The sequence below is a fragment of the Nerophis ophidion genome, linkage group LG05, assembly GCF_033978795.1.
Source record: "Nerophis ophidion isolate RoL-2023_Sa linkage group LG05, RoL_Noph_v1.0, whole genome shotgun sequence".
Classification (NCBI taxonomy): domain Eukaryota; kingdom Metazoa; phylum Chordata; class Actinopteri; order Syngnathiformes; family Syngnathidae; genus Nerophis; species Nerophis ophidion.
In genome coordinates, this window is record NC_084615.1 from 5,221,030 (window position 1) to 5,236,287 (window position 15,258).

Consider the following 15,258-nt stretch of genomic DNA (forward strand, 5'->3'; position numbering starts at 1 on the left):
CACTTTTTGGGTGTGACACTTAATCCACACATATTGCGACTATATAGAAAAAAATATTGTTTTTATGACCTAAAACAGTGCATGTTTATACAAAACCCAAAAACCTGTGAAATTGTGTAATTCCTAAATAAAAACCGAATACAATGATTTGCAAATCCTTTTCAACTTATATTCAATTGAATACACAGCAAATACAAGATGTTTAATAAGATAATCATTAACTTAGAATTTAATGTAATGAACACCAGGGTGGACCACTCGTCTGTGCGTTGGGTGTGGACGTCTCTGCTATGCTGGCCGGTCTCCGCTCTTTATGGTCTTCTGCTGGACTGGACTCTCACACTATTATGTTAGATCCACTATGGACTGGACTCTCACTATTATGTTAGATCCACTATGGACTGGACTCACAATATTATGTTAGATCCACTATGGACTGGACTCTCACTATTATGTTAGATCCACTATGGACTGGACTCTCACTGTTATGTTAGATCCACTATGGACTGGACTCTCACTATTATGTTAGATCCACTATGGACTGGACTCTCACTATTATGTTAGATCCACTATGGACTGGACTCTCACTGTTATGTTAGATCCACTATGGACTGGACTCTCACTATTATGTTAGATCCACTATGGACTGGACTCTCACTATTATGTTAGATCCACTATGGACTGGACTCTCACTATTATGTTAGATCCACTATGGACTGGACTCACAATATTATGTTAGATCCACTATGGACTGGACTCTCACTATTATGTTAGATCCACTATGGACTGGACTCTCACTAGTATGTTAGATCCACTATGGACTGGACTCTCACTGTTATGTTAGATCCACTATGGACTGGACTCACAATATTATGTTAGATCCACTATGGACTGGACTCTCACGATTATGTTAGATCCACTATGGACTGGACTCTCACACTATTATGTTAGATCCACTATGGACTGAACTCACAATATTATGTTCGATCCACTATGGACTGGACTCTCACACTATTATGTTAGATCCACTATGGACTGGACTCTCACACTATTATGTTAGATCCACTATGGACTGGACTCTCACACTATTATGTTAGATCCACTATGGACTGAACTCACAATATTATGTTCGATCGACTATGGACTGGACTCTCACACTATTATGTTAGATCCACTATGGACTGGACTCTCACACTATTATGTTAGATCCACTATGGACTGGAGTCTCACACTATTATGTTAGATCCACTATGGAATGGACTCACAATATTATGTTAGAGCCACTATGGACTGGACTCTCACACTATTATGTGAGATCCACTATGGACTGGACTCACACTATTATGTTAGATCCACTATGGACTGGACTCTCACACTATTATGTTAGATCCACTATGGACTGGACTCACAATATTATGTTGGATCCACTATGGACTGGACTCTCACACTATTATGTGAGATCCACTATGGACTGGACTCATACTATTATGTTAGATCCACTATGGACTGGACTCCCACACTATTATGTTAGATCCACTATGGACTGGACTCTCACACTATTATGTTAGATCCACTATGGACTGGACTCTAACTGGACTTTTCTTAATTGCAAAAATAAAGAAGTCTACACCTGCAAGCAATGTCCTTCCTTGGTGGTCCATGGAACCCGCACGACAGCTTGAGACCGTCACAATTAATAATACTTAATCATGCAATTTACAAAATGTAAATGGGGTACATTTTGGACACTTTTTGAATGTTTTGCATTGGATTTTAAGTGCGGAATAGGAAAAAAAAGGCAGATTACCATTATTTAATTTATAAACACAAAGGCTGTATTTAACCAAGGGTATTGAGTACTTTTCGCAGGTACTATATGATATAAACTTCCAAGATTTATTTAAAATGGGAACATGTGACCTCCCTAAATCTGTATTATCATTATTCACTTGTTTTTAGCGCCATCTGGTGTCAGAACTGGGTGAATGAGTGTTAGGAGGCACCTTGGACACCAGGTGTTGCAGCAGCCTGATCAGCATAGATGAGGAATCCCGTAAAGGTGCTGTCAGTCCAGAAGGGGTCAAAGAACAGTCCGTTCTGGCCCGAGTAAAAGATCTGCAGCCAGACCTGGTCGAGATGCTGCAGGTGGAGAACAGTAGACCCTGATGCCACGTCGTTGTTGCCTGTGTTTGCGTCAAATGTCTTAATCTTGTACTGTCCGTTGTGGACCAGCCCTATGGCTAAGTGCCTGTTGGCCACGGTAATGTCGTAGGTGAAGTAATAGACTCCGGGGATGGCACAGACAAACTTTCCGCTGCTCGCGTTGAAGTGATTGCCCTCGTTGAGCAAGATGCGGCTGAAGGGAATGGGCGTGCGTTCTTTAGGGTAACTCTTCGACACGGCCACGGAGAAGGCAGAGCGGGCGCCGCTGCCGCAATCGCAGCCTCCTGGTTCTCCCTCCTGTCCTGCGTCCCCCCCATCTCCTTTCTGGCCTTTTTTCCCTGCCAGCCCCGGGGACCCCCGTTGACCCTTATGTCCTCGAGGTCCGGCCTTGCCAATGAGGCCCTCGCGGCCTTTCATTCCGGGTTTACCTGGATTTCCGACCCTGCCAGGATCACCTCGGGGGAAAAATAAAGGGAAGGGATGAATTAACTTTGACAATGTGAACACAAAACAAAAGAGATGCAAAAAAATAACATTTTCATAACATGGTCACTGCTGCCTAGTTTCTCTTGTTATATTCCTATTTTATTGTTAAAGTGGGGCAAAAAAGTATTTAGTTAGCCACCGATTGTGCAAGTTCTCCCACTTAAAATGATGACAGAGTTCTGTAATGTTCATCATAGGTACACTTCAACTGTGAGAGACGGAATGTAGGAATTTTAAAGAATTTATTTGTAAATGATGGTGGAAAATAAGTATTTGCTCAATCATTCAAAGCTCTCACTGATGAAAGGTTTTGGCTCAAAATCTCACGATACATGGCCCCGTTCATTCTTTCCTTAACACGGATCAATCGTCCTGTCCCCTTAGCAGAAAAACAGCCCCAAAGCATGATGTTTCCACCCCCATGCTTCACAGTAGGTCTGGTGTTCTTGGGATGCAACTCGGTATTCTTCTTCCTCCAAACACCACCAGTTGAGTTTATACCAAAATGGATACATGGATGATACAGCAGAGGATTGGGAGAATGTCATGTGGTCAGATGAAACCAAAATAGAACTTTTTGGTATAAACTCAACTCGTCGCCCGAGTCCATGCCTCAGAGACTGCAAGCAGTTATAAAAGCAAGAGGTGGTGCAACAAAGTGGTATGTAGTGTTTATTTGTATTTCATGATTCCATAATCGGTTCTGGATCGGTTCGCAGCAGAGTGTGAAGCGACCGGAATGAGAATCAGCACCTCCAAGTCCGAGTCCATGGTTCTCGCCCGGAAAAGGGTGGAATGCCATCTCCGGGTTGGGGAGGAGACCCTGCCCCAAGTGGAGGAGTTCAAATACCTAGGAGTCTTGTTCACGAGTGAGGGAAGAGTGGATCGTGAGATCGACAGGCGGCGTCTTCAGTAATGCGGACGTTGTACCGATCCGTTGTGGTGAAGAAGGAACTGAGCCGGAAGGCAAAGCTCTCAATTTACCGGTCGATCTACGTTCCCATCCTCACCTATGGTCATGAGCTTTGGGTCATGACCGAAAGGATAAGATCCCGGGTACAAGCGGCCCAAATGAGTTTGGGTCTCTCCCTTAGAGATAGGGTGAGAAGCTCTGCCATCCGGGAGGAACTCAAAGTAAAGCCGCTGCTCCTCCACATGGAGAGGAGCCAGATGAGGTGGTTCGGGCATCTGGTCAGGATGCCACCCGAACGCCTCCCTAGGGAGGTGTTTAGGGCACGTCCAACCGGTAGGAGGCCACGGGGAAGACCCAGGACACGTTGGGAAGACGATTGTGGCTGACGACCACAATTTATATTCGTCATATATTTTGGTGTTTCTTAAAGCCAGAAAGTTGACATTGGAAATGACTATAGTTTAATGTCATGCTTTTTTTTTTTACTACAAGTGAATGAACATCCTTCAAGACTGGAGATTTCATAATTTTTGCCAGTGGTTGTATATCGTCCTCATCATTTGGTTTTTATGACGAAGGATGTTTTCCCCCAACAGGCCAGTCTGTAAATAACCACTTTCAGTTCCAGTGTCAGAATGATTGGTCCGTTTTAACGTTTCTGCTGAATGATTATCCATATTTTTGTCGTCCATCCATCCATTCATTTCCTACCGCTTGTCCCTTTAGGGGTCACGGGGGGAGCTGGGGCCTATCTCAGATGCATTCGGACGGAAGGCGGCGTACACCCTGGACAAGTCGCCACCTCATCAGGGCCAACATAGATAGACAGACAACATTCACACACTACCATGAATTGATTTACGTGGACCCCAACTTAAACAAGTTGAAAAACTTATTGGGGTGTCGCCATTTAGTGGTCAATTGTACGGAATATGTACTGTACTGTGCAATCTACTAATAAAAGCTTCAATCAATCAATCAATCAAAAACTAGGGCCAATTTAGTGTTGCCAATCAACCTATCCCCCAGGTGCATGTCTTTGGAGGTGGGAGGAAGCCGGAGTACCCGGAGGGAACCCACGCAGTCACGGGGAGAACATGCAAACTCCACACAGAAAGATCCCGAGCCTGGATTTGAACTCAGGACTACTCATATTACTAATTCCTTACTATTTTTGGCATATGAAATGAAAAACAAACATTTTTAGATATAGCTCGGTTGGTAGAGCGGCCGTGCCAGCAACTTGAGGGTTGCAGGTTCGATTCCCACTTACGCCATCCTAGTCACTGCCGTTGTGTCCTTGGGCAAGACACCTGCTCCCAGTGCCCCCCACACTGGTTTAAATGTAACATAGATATTGGCTTTCACTATGTAAAGCGCTTTGAGTCACTAGAGAAAAGCGCTATATAAATATAATTCACTTCACTTAGGTGTAGTTCATTGCTCTTTGGAACTGAAAAAAATAATGTTTTGATTTCCAATTGAATATTTTTGTATGTATATTTTTATCATAAAAAAGGGTCTTATTGACTAACGAGTGCATTTTATGTTTGGACCAGGTAAAAGAGAGTATGATATTTTTTTCATTAATGTTCTACATCATTTTTTTTAGACCTTTAACATCAAAATTGTAGCCACCATTATGATGTGTAGTGCTGTTTTTAAATTACCGTAAGTCTTGAACTATAGAGAGTATTTCAATGGTTGAAACCTGTGCTTTTGAGCGTTATACGAATTTTTACGGTAATCTACATCAGTGGTCCCCAACCACCGGGCCGCGGCTCGATTGGTACCGGGCCGCAGAATTTTTTTAAAAAATTTTTCTTTTATCTGTCATTAAAATCAACTTTAAAAACACAAGATACACTTACAAATAGTGCACCAACCCAAAAAACCTCCCTTTTTCATGACATAGGGACAATTTATCAAGCGTTGACCGGTCCGCAGCTACAAAAAGGTTGGGGACCACTGGTCTACATTACAGCAGCTCAGACGAGGAACAAAGCAGAGTGGGCGGGGTTTGTTTTCAGAGCGGTCACCAGAAACACATGTGTCAGAAACAGATGCGGAAGCAAATTTTTACAACAAATTTCTGCATAAAAGTGATAATATATCATATTGTAGGTGTTTTTTATGGTTGAAATCTGTGCTTTTGAGCGTTATACGAATTATTACGGTAATCTACATCAGTGGTCCCCAACCACCGGGCCGCAGAAAAAAAATTATATGTATATTTTTTTAACTAAATCAACTTTAAAAACACAAGATACACTTACAAATAGTGCACCAACCCAAAAAAAACCTCCCTTTTTCATGACATAGGGACAATTTATCAAGCATTGACCGGTCCGCAGCTACAAAAAGGTTGGGGACCACTGATCTACATTACAGCAGCTCAGACAAGGACCAAAGCAGAGTGGGCGGGGTTTGTTTTCAGAGCGGTCACCAGAAACACATGTGTCAGAAACAGATGCGGAAGCAAATTTTTACAGCAAATTTCTGCATAAAAGTGATAACATATCATATTGTAGGTGTTTTTTTACACTTTGCATTCATATTTTCTTTGTTATATTTTTCTTGTGTTTTGATTGATTGCAAAAGATGTCTATCTTTTACAATCAATTTACGTCAGTGTGTGAATGGGTGAATGTGGAAATACTGTCAAAGCGCTATAGGCTCCGTAAAAAGGGGTAGAAAAGCGCTATACAAGTACAACCCATTTAACTTTTACCATCGATGAGCTGGTTTGATAAGTAAAAGAGGAGCAATGTTCATATGTTGTTAATATTCAGTGTTTTATTGTTCATAGATAATATTGTAAATCTCAATTTCTTTATTTTAATACACATTTTGGGTGTCCCCATTCAGTAGAAAATTCCCTTCAGCTTTTTCAAGGTGGTCTGTCAAAACTTCGGACATTGTGACTTTTGGTATCAGCGTTCCTGAAAAAAGGGACCCAAACACACATACTGTAAAGCGGATTTTTACAGCTAAATGTGTGTATATAATTTATACACACATACACATTATTCTATACATCAGGGGTGCCCATTACGTCGATCGCGAGCTACCAGTCGACCGCGGGGGGTGTGTCAGTCGATCTCCAGCCAGGCTTTTAAAAAAAATAGACCTAAAAATTAGTGATCATCAATCTTCACCAAGACGTCACTTAAATGACATTCACGGTACCGGAGGGTCTTGTGAGATGACGCTGGCTGCTGCAAGATCATTATTATGAAAATATGACCGAGAGGAAGGCGAGAAACACTTTTTATTTCAACAGACTCTCGCGCCGTACCTTCCGTCAAAACTCTAAAGGCCGACTGCACATTTCCTATCTTCACAATAAAAGCCCTGCTTCATGCTGCCTGCGCTAACTAAATACAGAGTCTCGGAAAACTGGCGTGCACAAGCGATCCCTCAGAAAGCTGGCGTGCACATCACTTGCAGGCAGCATGAAGCAGGGCTTTTATTGTGAAGATAGGAAATGTGCAGTCGGCCTTTAGAGTTTTGACGGAAGGGACGGCGCGAAAGTCTGTTGAAATAAAAAGTGTTTCTCGCCTTCCTCTCTGTCATTTTTTCATAATAATGAACTGGCAGCAGCCAGCGTCATCTCACAAGACCCTCGGGTGCCGTGAATGTCAATCAAGCAAGCTACGGAATTTGCCGCCAATGTTTTTCTTGTAAAGTGTATGGAAGCTGGATGAATTAGATGCCAAAAACCAACCACTTTCATGTGGTATTGTACAGAAAGGACAACTTTTTTTCTCCTCCATTTGAAAATGTGGGCATTATCATCACCTTGGGGCGGCATAGCTCGGTTGGTAGAGCGGCCGTGCCAGCAACTTGAGGGTTGCAGGTTCGATTCCCGCTTCCGCCATTCTAGTGACTGCCGTTGTGTCCTTGGGCAAGGCACTTTACCCACCTGCTCCCAGTGCCACCCACACTGCTTTATATGTAACTTAGATATTGGGTTTCACTATGTAAAGCGCTTTGAGTCACTAGAGAAAAGCGCTATATAAATATAATTCACTTCACAATTCACTTCACATCATTAGTCTGATTCCAATCAATGCAAGTCATCAGAATCAGGTAATACACCAACTTATATTCTTGTCTTTGTGAAAGAAAGACATCTATATGTGTTACACATGCTTGTATTATCATTAAACACATTTAACTTGTTTACAAAAATGTCTTTTTCATAAATAATTAAATATAAATGATAATATAAATGAGGTAGATCCCCTCGAGTTGGTCAATTGAAAAGTAGCCCGCCTGCAGAAAAAGTGTGGGCACCCCTGCTATACACTGTACCTTGAAATGAAAATATATTTTTCGAATAGTTATGTAAAAAATAAATATTTTGGGAAAATGGATTGAGTTTTCTCACATTTTGGTCTTAGTTTGCTTTTTCGGAAGAGATTACTAATGAAAACCGAGTTAGCACTGCGTTGAGAATACAACAATTTTAAGAAGCAAACATTTGTTCCCTCAAAGTGCATCAGGGGGGGGAAAGTACCTGCATCTCCTTTTTCTCCTTTATCTCCATCCTTTCCATCTGGACCATCCTTTCCGGGGGCCCCCATTGGCCCCATCGCCCCTGGTGATCCGGGTTGACCCGGGTTCCCTGCGGGCCCCTCTGGGCCTGGCAGACTACACACTAGATTGGAGGAGTGGATGGTGATGTTGCGCCCCTTCTTGGGTGAGGAATAAACGGACTGGGAGAGGACAACTGAGAGCAGGCAGAAGGTCACACAGGAGTGAAGCATGATTGTCGCTGAGGAGACACGAAGAAAAGTTAGTTCAAGGCCAAAATCCTTGCGTGCCTGTCCATCGGACGCCAGATAATGTGCTGCTGTGGAGGGACACATAGCGTCGAAATGACTGGAAATTTCCCAAGCAAGTTCTCTTTATGTGTTTTTTGCTCATTTAGATGAATCTGGCAGTCTTTTCCCATAATATCAATTCGTTTTTGAGTAGTCAATATTGGAATGCCACCTTTCCTTCTTCAGACTTGATACGTCGCCCCCTCTTGGTGTGATGTCATCTACTACAGTGGTTCTCAACCTTTTTTCAGTGAACATTTTTTAAATTCAAGTACCCCCTAATCAGAGCAAAGCATTTTTGGTTGAAAAAAAAGAGATAAAGAAGTAAAATACAGCACTATGTCATCAGTTTCTGATTCATTGAATTGCATAACAGTGCAAAATATTGCACAATTGTAGTGGTCTTTCTTGAACTATTTCTTTCAGAAAGCAAAAATAAGAGCAAGCTTAAAAAGTAGATGTGTTTCTGTTAGAGGAGTTCAACTGTGGAACAGCTTGGATGATTCCTTGAAATGTTCCAGTTCCATTCACACATTTAAAAAACACTTTAAGACCAATGTCTTGAAAAAAATATATCACTCTTGAATTAACATTGTAGTTAATACTATGATTAATGTTAATTAAAAATTAAACATGAGATATAAATAATAATAGAAGTACAATTGTTTGTATATATTGTATATATAATTAGTGCAAAGGTCTATATGTACACAGGGATATTTCACATGCCTGTACTGTGTATAAAATTGAACTACGTTCATGTTGTTTATAATGTGTATTTATAATAAGTTGTGCAAAGGACATTTTATAACTTCCATCCATCCATCCATTTTCTTCCGCTTATCCGAGGTCGGGTCGCGGGGGCAACAGCCTAAGCAGGGAAGCCCAGACTTCCCTCTCCCCAGCCACTTCGTCTAGCTCTTCCCGGGGGATCCCGAGGCGTTCCCAGGCCAGCCGGGAGACATAGTCTTCCCAACGTGTCCTGGGTCTTCCCCGTGGCCTCCTACCGGTTGGAGGTGCCCTAAACACCTCCCTAGGGAGGCGTTCGGGTGGCATCCTGACCAGATGCCCGAACCACTTCATCTGGCTCCTCTCCATGTGGAGGAGCAGCGGCTTTACCTTGAGTTCCTCCCGGATGGCAGAGCTTCTCACCCTATCTCTAAGGGAGAGACCCAAACTCATTTGGGCCGCTTGTACCCGTGATCTTATCCTTTCGGTCATGACCCAAAGCTCATGACCATAGGTGAGGATGGGAACGTAGATCGACCGGTAAATTGAGAGCTTTGCCTTCCGGCTCAGCTCCTTCTTCACCACAACGGATCGGTACAACGTCCGCATTACTGAAGACGCCGCACCGATCCGCCTGTCGATCTCACGATCCACTCTTCCCCCACTCGTGAACAAGACTCCTAGGTACTTGAACTCCTTCACTTGGGGCAGGGTCTCCTCCCCAACCCGGAGATGGCACTCCACAATTTTATAACTTTCGGAAGTTTATTTTGTACTTGAAATTGTTTATAGGGTTAGGCGCAATAAGTGTTTAACTTCAGCCTAAACCCTTTCGGTCTGTAACATTTTTTATTTTCAATCTATGAATGTACAACTTTTTATTTTCAATCTATGGATGTACAACTGTTTGTTTGCTTTGTTGACCATTGACCGAAGAACAATAAACTTGAATAAACTTGAAAAAAAAGATATCAAAATAACTAAAAACTTGATGAAAAATAAACAAGTGATTCAATTATACATAAAGATTTCTCCACATAAAAAAGTAATCATCAACTTAAAGTGCCCTCTTTGGGGATTGTAATAGAGATCCATCTGGATTAATGAACTTAATTCTAAACATTACTTCACAAAAAAGAAATCTTTAACATCAATATTTATGGAAAAAAAATCTAGCTGTCAACACTAAATATTGCATTGTTGCATTTCTTTTCACAGTTTATGAACTTACATTCATATTTTGTTGAAGTATCCATCCATCCCATCCATTTTCTACCGCTTATTCCCTTTTGGGGTCGCGGGGGGCGCTGGCGCCTATCTCAGCTACAATCGGGCGGAAGGCAGGGTACACCCTGGACAAGTCGCCACCTTATCGCAGAGCCAACACAGATAGATCCGGTGGCCATGTACTGCTCGCCTGTGTATCGGCTGGGGACATCTCTGCGCTGCTGATCCGCCTCCGCTTGGGATGGTTTCCTGCTGGCTCCGCTGTGAACGGGACTCTCGCTGCTGTGTTGGATCCGCTTTGGACTGGACTCTCGCGACTGTGTTGGATCCATTGTGGATTGAACTTTCACAGTATCATGTTAGACCCGCTGGACATCCATTGCTTTCCTCCTCTCTAAGGTTCTCATAGTCATCATTGTCACCGACGTCCCACTGACTTATGTGGGCCTACCGAGGATGTCGCAGTGGTTTGTGTTGTGGTTTGTGCAGCCCTTTGAGACACTAGTGATTTAGGGCTATATAAGTAAACATTGATTGATTGATTGATATCCTTAAATGCTATTTAGGTTAATTTACATTTTATGGAAGGTGCTTTATGTTTACTCAGCCAAAAGGGGATTATTTATTTTATTTGCATAATATAAAAATGTATATATTGAATGCTTAGAGTAATTATAAGGCTAACTTTATTTGTAATTATTACATTTGTCTAAATGATTTGATGACCTAACTGTTTTAATTGTTTATTTGGCGGAAGGATCTGTGTGGTCAGAGGGTTTTGGAAGCAAGGTGTTATGGGTAATGGCAGTCAGGTGCGGTGGAATCGAGCCACACAGTTTTTTGACCCCCCTCTTACTTTTTCTAACTCTTACTGTAACAAACGCTCTTTATTTTGTCATTCATTTGTTCCCACATTCATTTGTTCGTCATTGTTTTACGTTTTTGAATGATTAAGTTCACAAGTAAACTATACAAAACGAAGAGGAGCGTCTGGAGGTTGTTTTTGTTGTTGTTGGCGCAGCAAGCGGAGCAGGAGAAAGTAGAGCGTCAAGCTAAGGCTACATTAGGAATCTACAGACACCATTTTCCTCAAGCATCTTCAGGAAAACCTCAGTAGAAGAGGACGCAAAATAGAATTCTTGCTGTTTACTTTTTTCTTTTTATGTTTCAGTCTTTCTGCCCTATGAGGGTTTCTGACTTTTAACATTTCTTCTACATGTTGGAATCATTCAGAATTATCGCTACAAATTACACAATTCCCTCGTTCGGTACGTCCCATCGAGTCGATTTGACTGGAGCGGTCCATACTTCCCTCATATCTTCATTTGGAAATGTATGGAGGCCGACCCCTTCTTTAGTTGTAGTGCTACAACTTGCACCAATGCATCTGGCAGACATATTAGATCCTTCCTCCGAATGATGTGCGAATATGACATGATTGGGATTGGCAGACCGGGGTGGTGGTTCCTCTCCTTAAGAAGGGGGACCGGAGGGTGTGTTCCAACTATCGTGGGATCACACTCCTCAGCCTTCCCGGTAAGGTTTATTCAGGTGTACTGGAGAGAAGGCTATGCCGGATAGTCAAACCTTGGATTCAGGAGGAACAGTGTGGTTTTCGTCCTGGTCGTGGAACTGTGGACCAGCTCTATATTCTCGGCAGGATCCAAGAGGGTGCATGGGAGTTTGCCCAACCAGTCTACATGTGCTCTGTGGACTTGGAGAAGGCATTCGACCATGTCCCTCAGGAAGTCCTGTGGGGAGTGCTCAGAGAGTATGGGGTATCGGACTGTCTTATTGTGGCGGTCCGCTCCCTGTATGATCAGTGTCAGAGCCTGGTCCGCATTGCTGGCAGTAAGTCGGACACATTTCCAGTGAGGGTTGGACTGCCCTTTGTCACCGATTCTGTTCATAACTTTTATCGACAGAATTTCTAGGCACAGTCAGGGCGTTGAGGGGATTTGGTTTGGTGGCTTCAGGATTAGGTCTCTGCCTTTTTGCAGATGATCTGGCCAAGATCTTCAGCTCTCACTGGATCGGTTCAAAGCTGAGTGTGAAGCGACTGGGATGAGAATCAGCACCTCCACGTCAGAGTCCATGGTTCTTCCCCGGAAAAGGGTGGAATGCCATCTCCGGGTTGGGGAGGAAAGTATGGGAGTATCGGACTGTCTTTTATTGTGGCGGTCCACTCCGCCAGTTCAGAGCTTGGTCCGCATTGCTGGCAGTAAGTCGGACACATTTCCAGTGAGGGTTGGACTCCGCCAAGGCTGTCCTTTGTCACCCATTCTGTTCATAACTTTTATGGACAGAATTTCTAGGCGCAGTCAAGGCGTTGAGGGGTTCCGGTTTGGTGGCCGCAGGATTAGGTCTCTGCTTTTTGCAGATGATGTGGTCCTGATGGCTTCATCCGGCCGGGATCTTCAGCTCTCACTGGATCGGTTTGCAGCCGAGTGTGAAGCGACCGGGATGAGAATCAGCACCTCCACGTCAGAGTCCATGGTTCTTCCCCGGAAAAGGGTGGAGTGCCATCTCCGGGTTGGGGAGGAGACCCTGCCCCAAGTGGAGGAGTTCAAGTACCTAGGAGTCTTGTTCACGAGTGAGGGAAGAGTGGATCGTGAGATCGACAGGCGGATCGGTGCGGCGTCTTCAGTAATGCGGACGCTGTATCGATCCGTTGTGGTGAAGAAGGAGCTGAGCCGGAAGGCAAAGCTCTCAATTTACCGGTCGATCTACGTTCCCATCCTCACCTATGTTCATGAGCTTTGGGTTATGACCGAAAGGACAAGATCACGGGTACAAGCGGCCGAAATGAGCTTCATCCGCCGGGTGGCGGGGCTCTCCCTTAGAGATAGGGTGAGAAGCTCTGTCATCCGGGAGGAGCTCAAAGTAAAGCCGCTGCTCCTCCACATCGAGAGGAGCCAGATGAGGTGGTTTGGGCATCTGGTCAGGATGCCACCCGAAAGCCTCCCTAAGGAGGTTTAGGGCACGTCCAACCGGTAGGAGGCCACGGGGAAGACCCAGGACACGTTGGGAAGACTATGTCTCCTGGCTGACCTGGGGGGGTTTGCTGCTAGCGGGGTGTATAAAATAGTCAGGAATTGTCATGGATACAAAGGATTCTGGGTATTTGTTGTGTTGCGTTTATGTTGTGTTACTGGGAGTTTGTCCTCCCGAAATGTGTTTGTCAATCTTGTTTGGTGTGGCTTCACAGCGTGGCGCATATTACTAAGAGTGTTAAAATTGTTTATATCACAATCATTAGTGTACTCTGTGTCACCCAGCATGCCTTGTAGTCGTGTGCGTGTTGCCGCAGAAGCCACACATAAGATGTTGCTGGACTGACAAGCAGATCGTACATGCACGCCCTAATACTGATTATCTGGGTGACTGCCGGTAGTCATTCTAGAAAATACTAGCGCCTCCTATTGTCTTCTTCGCTTTGTGACACGGGCCTTAAATCGCTCTTTGAATGGCAAATGATACCGATCCCAGAACCATGTATATCAAATATTTCCGGATGATTCAACCGCCACCCGCCCGAATCTAATTAACATCTATTTTTTCGTCATGTCGCCCGCACGACACGCGGATGTGACCGTAAACCGCGCATCTCTAATGTACTGTACTGTGCAATCTACTAATAAAAGTTTCAATCAATCAAAAACTTACCGGCTATAAATGATGACGGGCTCTTCTGGCAGAGTCAAAGTCAGTCTTCTACACAAGACAGCAAGCGTTCCTTCATGACCTTTCTTCCAGGCAAATCTGTCGGAGAACCGCAAGGAACTGTGCAACTCGCTGTCCATAACATCCGCCCAGTTACTCTACACCAAAAAAAATAAATAAAATGTTTTCACCATGATGTCATAAAACTCAAGTAAGTGCAACAGTTTTGCACAGAAACGATAGCAGTGATGCTGCATGTACGAATACATGATTTAAAGGGGGCGTCAATTGCAAAATGGACATGTCTGCATGTGCGTGTTAAAGATTAGACCGGAAAGGATTCCAGATGTGTTTGTCACTCTGAGACACGGTCCAGCTGTTGGCAGTCATGGCTGTGTTCGGTCACCAGTGCATTCATGTTGGACTGCAACCCTGTGAACAAAAAATTGTTGAGAAAATATGAAGTACAAAGCATGAACTTTAACAGTCTATAATAATGCTGATCATCTTTATCTGGAAATACTTCTTCATATGATTTCCTCCCAGTCTACCTTTCTTTGCAAAAGGGGAAAATGTTGCATGTTGCACCTTTTTCTTTTTATTAATCCCATATGCAGGGCCGTGATGCTGGTTAACTCGCATAGACTCACATAACAGTGCAATACAACGTTTTAAGCAACATGTAAAAAGGTCAGTGCACTGCATTTGGTAGACCCTGACACAAAAACAAAGAGAATATTGTCACCTAGTGGCCTTTTAGAGGTACTCTTCTTTAATTGTTGCATATTGCACCAAGTATCCCGGTGCTTTTTAACGTTGCACTGTGTTCAAGTCCTGGTTCTATGGTTGTCATCACACTTTGCCATCAAGCAAAAGCAAGTGTGTGAGGACTCAAGGTTTTTTAGCACAACAATTGTGGGATATGCAAGTATTGTTTGACTTTTTGGTTATGTTTAATTTCCAGAAAATTTGGCATAATAACCAACTTTTTGCACTAAAGTAGAACCATATGCATATCAATTGTAATAAACTGTGAGGCGTGAAAATGTGTTATCAGAAAGTTCTTCTTTCAATCACGAGTGGCAGTTCCCACTAAATTAGTCATCGGGAGTGGCGTACGAGCCAAGTTTGACATTGGTTTTCGTCACTATCATCGATATAAATGCAGCAATGGAAAAAATGTATAATAAAAGGCATTGAGAAAAAGGAAAAATTCTAAAGTGTTGGATAATTTTAATCTTACAGCGC

At 43.3% G+C, this 15,258-nt stretch overlaps 1 protein-coding gene across 1 annotated transcript; it reads right to left on the bottom strand.

Moving 5' to 3' along the window:
* Positions 1 to 177: 177 nt before the first annotated feature.
* Positions 178 to 15,071, bottom strand: c1qtnf2 (C1q and TNF related 2). Its single transcript, XM_061899767.1, has 3 exons — positions 14,014 to 15,071; positions 8,085 to 8,342; positions 178 to 2,618 (listed from the first exon to the last, which is right to left on the bottom strand). Exons 2-3 carry the CDS (start codon positions 8,332 to 8,334, stop codon positions 1,993 to 1,995), a joined length of 876 nt encoding a protein of 291 aa, XP_061755751.1. The 5' UTR covers positions 8,335 to 8,342; positions 14,014 to 15,071; the 3' UTR covers positions 178 to 1,992.
* Between the last annotated feature and the right edge of the window lie 187 nt (positions 15,072 to 15,258).

Bases quoted from the DNA above. Each gene is read 5' to 3' on its own strand.
- c1qtnf2 (XM_061899767.1), bottom strand. From the start codon at position 8,334: ATGCTTCACTCCTGTGTGACCTTCTGCCTGCTCTCAGTTGTCCTCTCC. The intron at 2,619-8,084 runs GTACTTTCCCCC...TTTTCCCCCGAG, and splicing joins AGGAGAAAAAGGAGATGCAG to GTGATCCTGGCAGGGTCGGA.